At 33.0% G+C, this 6,323-nt stretch overlaps 1 protein-coding gene across 1 annotated transcript; it reads right to left on the bottom strand.

The window, feature by feature from the left end:
- Positions 1-243: 243 nt before the first annotated feature.
- LOC123501720 lies at positions 244-5,520 on the bottom strand. Its single transcript, XM_045250725.1, has 7 exons — positions 5,433-5,520; positions 4,743-5,031; positions 4,534-4,547; positions 4,271-4,427; positions 3,482-3,704; positions 2,234-2,353; positions 244-2,102 (listed from the first exon to the last, which is right to left on the bottom strand). Exons 1-7 carry the CDS (start codon positions 5,518-5,520, stop codon positions 1,668-1,670), a joined length of 1,326 nt encoding a protein of 441 aa, XP_045106660.1. The 3' UTR covers positions 244-1,667.
- Positions 5,521-6,323: the final 803 nt, after the last annotated feature.

Raw genomic sequence — 6,323 nt, 5'->3', positions numbered from 1 at the left:
TATATATATATATATATATATATATATATATATATATATATATATATATATATATATATATATATATATATATATATATATATATATATATATATATATATGTGTGTGTGTGTGTGTGTGTGTGTGTGTGTGTGTGTGTGTGTGTGTGTGTGTGTGTATATATATATATATATATATATATATATATATATATATATATATATATATATATATATATATATATATATATATATATATATATTTCCTCATGCAGAATAAAATCTTAATTCCTATGCATAGCAAATCTTGACAAAATAAATTCAAACTTATAATGCCTTATGTATCTAAAATAGAAGACATGGGATAGCAACATCACATGCAGCATGCATATGGCAATGGAAACAGATCCGATACTTAATTCTAGGTGATATATGTGCATGTATGTATAAATTTGAAAATTCCTTTAAAAGAGTAAGTACATTCAAATATTATCTATTGACATATCTGTACAAATAAATGTATAAAGTGATAGAGGAAAACTGGTCCAAAACTTCTTTGAAGCTAAGGTTTTTTTTAAATATACCATTTATAAATATACATATTATACAGGAGACTAATTAGAAAACCATAAATTTGTCCTTAAATTTAACAATTTGTAAAAATGAATTATAGTAAAGAATCATAATCTTGCATTTAAGCTGCATGAAAACTACATCAAATAGCAAGCTCATTGTGTAATAATAAAAAAAAAATGCAGTTTGGAAAACTACAAAAATTCAGGTTGAAGAGTCCAACTACGAATCCTTTTTAATGAATCAATATAATGATTCTCAATATCATGGCCTCAGAAAATCAGTGTGTGGTGTTGTGCAAGTGTTTGAAGAACATAACTGATATCAAACCAACATAAGAAAGAAAGAGCACTTCACTGCATACGCATGAGTTCGTGAGTAAATACCGATATAATATTTAATTGATACAGCTGGAGAACTTTAGCTTCTCATAGAAACCTTTAAGGAACTGACATTTTGTAAACACATTTTGAGGTCTATTTACACATTTCTAAGATGTTTTATGAGTAGTTGTATTTAATGAAAATAAATTTTGATTACATGCAATGTGAAAAGATTAAGGTTAGTTACATGTGACTGCTTAATACTACTTAACAAAACACCATATAAATAAATAAATGTTTAGCCACCAATCTGTTAACAAAATTTGAAAGCATTTCAGTGACAAACTTACAGTTCTACAAGGAAAAATATTGAATTCACCAGTTATATTTTGTTACCAAAACATTTAAAATTGCCTATAAGTGAATACTAACTAATTATTCTTTTTGTGACATTTTCCTGCCTCATCTTACCACATACACTATTACCAAATCAAAATTGGATTCAAATAATTGATGGGTTTAGTAGTGTCTGGTGCCCCTAAAATATATGAACATATATCACTTAGGCACGTATCCTGAGACGCTCAGGTCCCTCACTACAGCTATTTCCGAATGGCTAGAGAAAAAGATTTGGATTTAATTTTGGTGTATTGAAAAGGTGTAGTGAGGTATTTGAACATGTAAGCATAAGGGCTTTAGTGAGACACCCAAGCAATCTCCAAAACTTATTATGTAGACCTTTGCAAGCAGCTGTAGTGAGGGAGCTGAACGTCTATGAATACGAACTTCAGATTCACTTTTCAAAGAGACTCTGATATTGTGCAATGAAGTGCTTGTGGTCAGATGACTTCTCATGACAATATGGGTCATGCATAACATATTGTTGCAGGAAGCCCAAGAACTGTGAGTAAATCCGGGGATATGAGAAATCAAAGCAATAGTAACAAGCCAGGAATGTGATGAAAATTACTCCAACATTGTTCATATTCCTGCACCTAATCTTACAATTATCTCCTACAATATACCCATCAACACATTTGTTACCATCCATAAACACCACAATGCGAGGAGGGGATAGATCTGACGAAGAGCACAGGTGACTTTTGTCTGCGTCCGATATATCAAAATCTGCAATTGTAATGCAAGATTTTGATTTTACACCTTTGCCCTTCTTAAAAGCAACAGATTTTTCAATAAACTTCATGACTTCCACGACATGCTCATCACTCTGAAAAATAATAAGAATAACCTCTAGAGTACGACAGGGAAACTGCAGTCAGTAACATAAATTATCATACCAATTTATAGAAGAAAAATTTCCTTAAGAAATTATCACACAGAAGCAAACAGTATACTTACAATGTTGTTACATGTGTTAGGAGATGGTAATCTGTCACGCAAGACCTCTATGATTTTTGAAAGTCTGTCAATCCATGCTGTACTTTTTGTCAGCATCATGCGCTCCACCTCTTGTAGGACCTGAGAAGAAAGCAAGTAGTAAATTCAATATCCTTCATAAACGTGAAACAAGATTTTCAAAATTGTGACGAGAAAAAAAATAATAAAAATAAATAAGCGAGATATTAATGCATAGGTGAACCACCAATAATAATGTGCCATCTCAAAATTACCAAATTCAGTTCAGATGCAAGAGTGAACCAGTACCTCTATTCTTTCATCCCTTTCACTGGTAAACTCTGGAACAGCCTTCCTGTATCTATTTTCCCAACTGCCTATGACTTAAATGCCTTCAAGAGGGGAGCATCAAGACACCTCTGCTTACGAAATTGATTTTTTCTAAGGACGTCTCTCTTTTTTCTTTCATGGGAAGCAGTAATCTGGCAGGCTTTTTGTTTGTTTTGTTGTGCCCTTGCGCTGCTTCCTTAGGATATAAATAAATATATATATGTGTGGTATGAATGAGATGTTAAGGTGGGGGGTTCTGCTTTGGTTTGGCTACCCTCCCTTGGCAGGAGGAAACTGGCCGTAGCATATAGATAGAATAGATAGATATTTATAAATATAATATTATATAATTATATAATATTATAGATAGATAGATAGACAGATATAGATAGATAAATATAGATAAAGATATATTCTTTTTATTAAACCATGTGCACCGGTAGGCATCTTGCACTTTGATTGTGTTCAGGGTAGGCAAGTTTGTGGTGCGGATAAGGGTTTATATTGAGTGATTCTTTTATAGGCTCACGCTGCCCCCCAGGAACTAATTTTTGTTGCCGTACAACTACAGCTTGGGTATCAGAGTGCCATGTAGGTAATTTTAAGGCACTTGGCAAATAACACAAACATAAAGGATGGCACTGGCAGATTTCATAATCATGCTCAAAGGCTAGTCCAGTCCCACACTTACCAGCTTATCCACTCCACGCCACCAAATAATGCCTGTTCTATAGCTAAATTCTTAATTGCAATTTTTTTCTATCTATCTATAGAAAGATAGAAAAAATTTGCAATTAAGAATTTAGCTATAGAACAGGCATTTTTTTAAATTAATGAAACACCAAAACAAAAATGAAATCCTGATTAGCCAGATTCTACAGGAGTGACAGCAATATGCATAAACTTCAATTGATTACTTACATAGCTTCCCTCTTCAAAACATGGGAATTTCTCCAGTATTGGTGCCAGCCTCCCAGTAGGTAGCTGTGGCAACCACTGCCTCCTATTGCAGTAAGTTTCCTTGAAAAGCATGTCAATGTGTGAAGTATTACACCTCTGAGATCCCCATTCCTGCTGGAGTTCCTGAACATGTTTATTAAACTCTTCTTCTGGAAGGGCAGTGGTGATGTCTGTGACTATGTTTCTTGAAAGGGGAGAACCTTTTAGGTGGTACTTGTTGCTGCTGGGTAACAGGCAGGCTTTTCCTTTTACGTCTAAAACGCTCACTACGTACACTCTGGCTGAGCGCTCTTGCAAACTGGCTCTGTAAATGAAAACTTGACAATTAGATAGTTAACATAATAACCTATAAATCATTGCAACTTGGTGATGTAAAAGACTGAGGAAGAAGACAAAGCATGGCACTTTTAGAAGAAGCCTGCTATCACCCAGTTACCAACAAAATGAGAAATAAATTATGAATATTTATAAAGACTACAAGGTAACTGAGTGGCTTAATGTTACTTACATATCGAATTGATACCTAAGCTCTAGTTGTACTGCGACAAAGATGAATTCTGGGGTATGGGGATAGGCCTACACAGGTGCCACTAAAATAAAACTTTGCCAGCACTTCGAACCAGGCCTGCTGCTGCAGCTTCAATCAAAGGGCAGAAAATGCCTAACTATACACACGGGCTGATGTATGAAGAAAAAAAACTTACCCATTTCTGTTTTCCTTCCCTCTCGATGCTAGGGTATGCAGCCAACATCTTCTGCCCAATTATCTTGTATGCCCCATAAGGGTTTTCATCAATTAGGGTGCAATATTTCATGTAGTAGTTCTTGCACTCTTCAATCAGCTGCAACCAGAGCTGCCTTGATTTATCTCCTTGTAGCAAGCCATCCCTGGTTGCCCTTGACAGTTCTGGCAGTGGGAATGCTGAAATATTGAAATAAAGCAACTAAGGAAGAAGAAAAAAAATATATGGCTCCCCAGCAGGATATGTTTTTAGGGAGCAGGATAAACTAACGTGGGTGATGGTCTCTGTACCAGAATATAAATGTTACTGATTATCTCTAAACTCTAACAACAAACTCCATCTCCCTTACAAGGCTCCTGACCTCCATTTTTTTACAAGAGATGTTTTTACATCCCTATGTAATTACACTAAAACAATGTATGGGGTGAATTACTTATATTCAATAAATCTTAACTTAGAGCAGCACGTGCATGACATACGTACATAGTGATCTAGATGATGCCTGTGGATCACTTGCACTGCTGCTTGCTGTCTCTGTGCCACCATGACTGCAGTTGGGTTGAACTATTTCCCCTGCAGTAGATGCGCCCATCACATCTGGAGTATCAGGGATTTGCTGAGGAGTGTAAATTTCCCCATCGACCAACAGCAGGAAGACTTCTCCACTAAGTTCTGCCAACACCTCATCATCATCCACCTCTGTTCCACATTTCTCGAGCACTAAGTTGGCTGTCGTCTCCCTTACTCCTGAACAGAGTTTTTCTGTTGCTGTTTAAAGGAAATAACTGATTAATAAACAAAATGGAAGAGTCACCATAGATGTATATATATATATATATATATATATATATATATATATATATATATATATATATATATATATATATATATATATATATATATTATCTTAAGGAAGCAGCACAAGGGCACAACAAAAACAAAACAAAAAGCCCGCTAGTGTTGCTGCTTCCTAAAAAGAAGAAAAGAGAAGTCCAAATAAGAATGTCAAATTCGAGAGAAGAGGTGTCTTGATACTCCCCTCTTGAAATAACTCAAGTCATAGGCTGTTGGAAAAAAAAAAAAAAAAAAAAAAAAAAAAAAAATATATATATATATATATATATATATATATATTACATATACAGAAATGAAGTAATAATGTATCTTACCTTTTTTCTTCAGTGCTTCAACTTCTGGAATACACACAACTGACTTCTTGATGGTGCGGTCAGCACTCCAAATTCGAAAAACAGGCATTCTGAGGCATTATGGGACAATGGTATAGAGGAGATGACACAGTTGTAAAGCAGTTTGAATATATATATATATATATATATATATATATATATATATATATATATATATATATATATATATATATATATATATATATATATATATATATATATATATATATATATATATATATATATATATATATATATATATATATATATATATATATATATATATATATATATATATATATATATATATATATATATATATATATATATATATATATATATATATATATATATATATATATATATATATATATATATATATATATGGTCCACAGTGTGCAACACAACAAAATTATAACATAATAAGCTCGTATGTCTTTTTACTAATAAGGCTTGGGCCCACTACTATAGTATCTCAAAAGTATATGTAACCAGTTTTGCATATTGGTAAAGAATGATGCCACTTACTCTAAACTAAAGGGTGTAAGTTACAGATTGAACCAGTAATGCTTTATAAGAAAATATGTAAATGAATGAGCGTTTATCATAAATTATACCTTCAAATGGTTTGGTTCATGAAAAACTAGCATAAGGGTATTAATATGTGTAACTTCAAAAAAGTAATTCTCCACTTAAAAAACTGCCAAATCATAACATCACCCTCATCTAAACATAGGAGTCAGCATCATGAAATAATATCACATTAACCTCCTCTCACCAAGGTATCACTGATCAATAAATATTGGAAACAAATAAGTATTGTTGTCTTACCAAGGGGAAATACAATTTACAGAAATACAGTTCTAACCATCA

This window comes from Portunus trituberculatus, chromosome 9 (assembly GCF_017591435.1).
Source record: "Portunus trituberculatus isolate SZX2019 chromosome 9, ASM1759143v1, whole genome shotgun sequence".
Classification (NCBI taxonomy): domain Eukaryota; kingdom Metazoa; phylum Arthropoda; class Malacostraca; order Decapoda; family Portunidae; genus Portunus; species Portunus trituberculatus.
The sequence above is the reverse complement of the archived record's forward strand: the minus strand, read 5'-3'. Positions and strand labels throughout refer to the sequence as shown.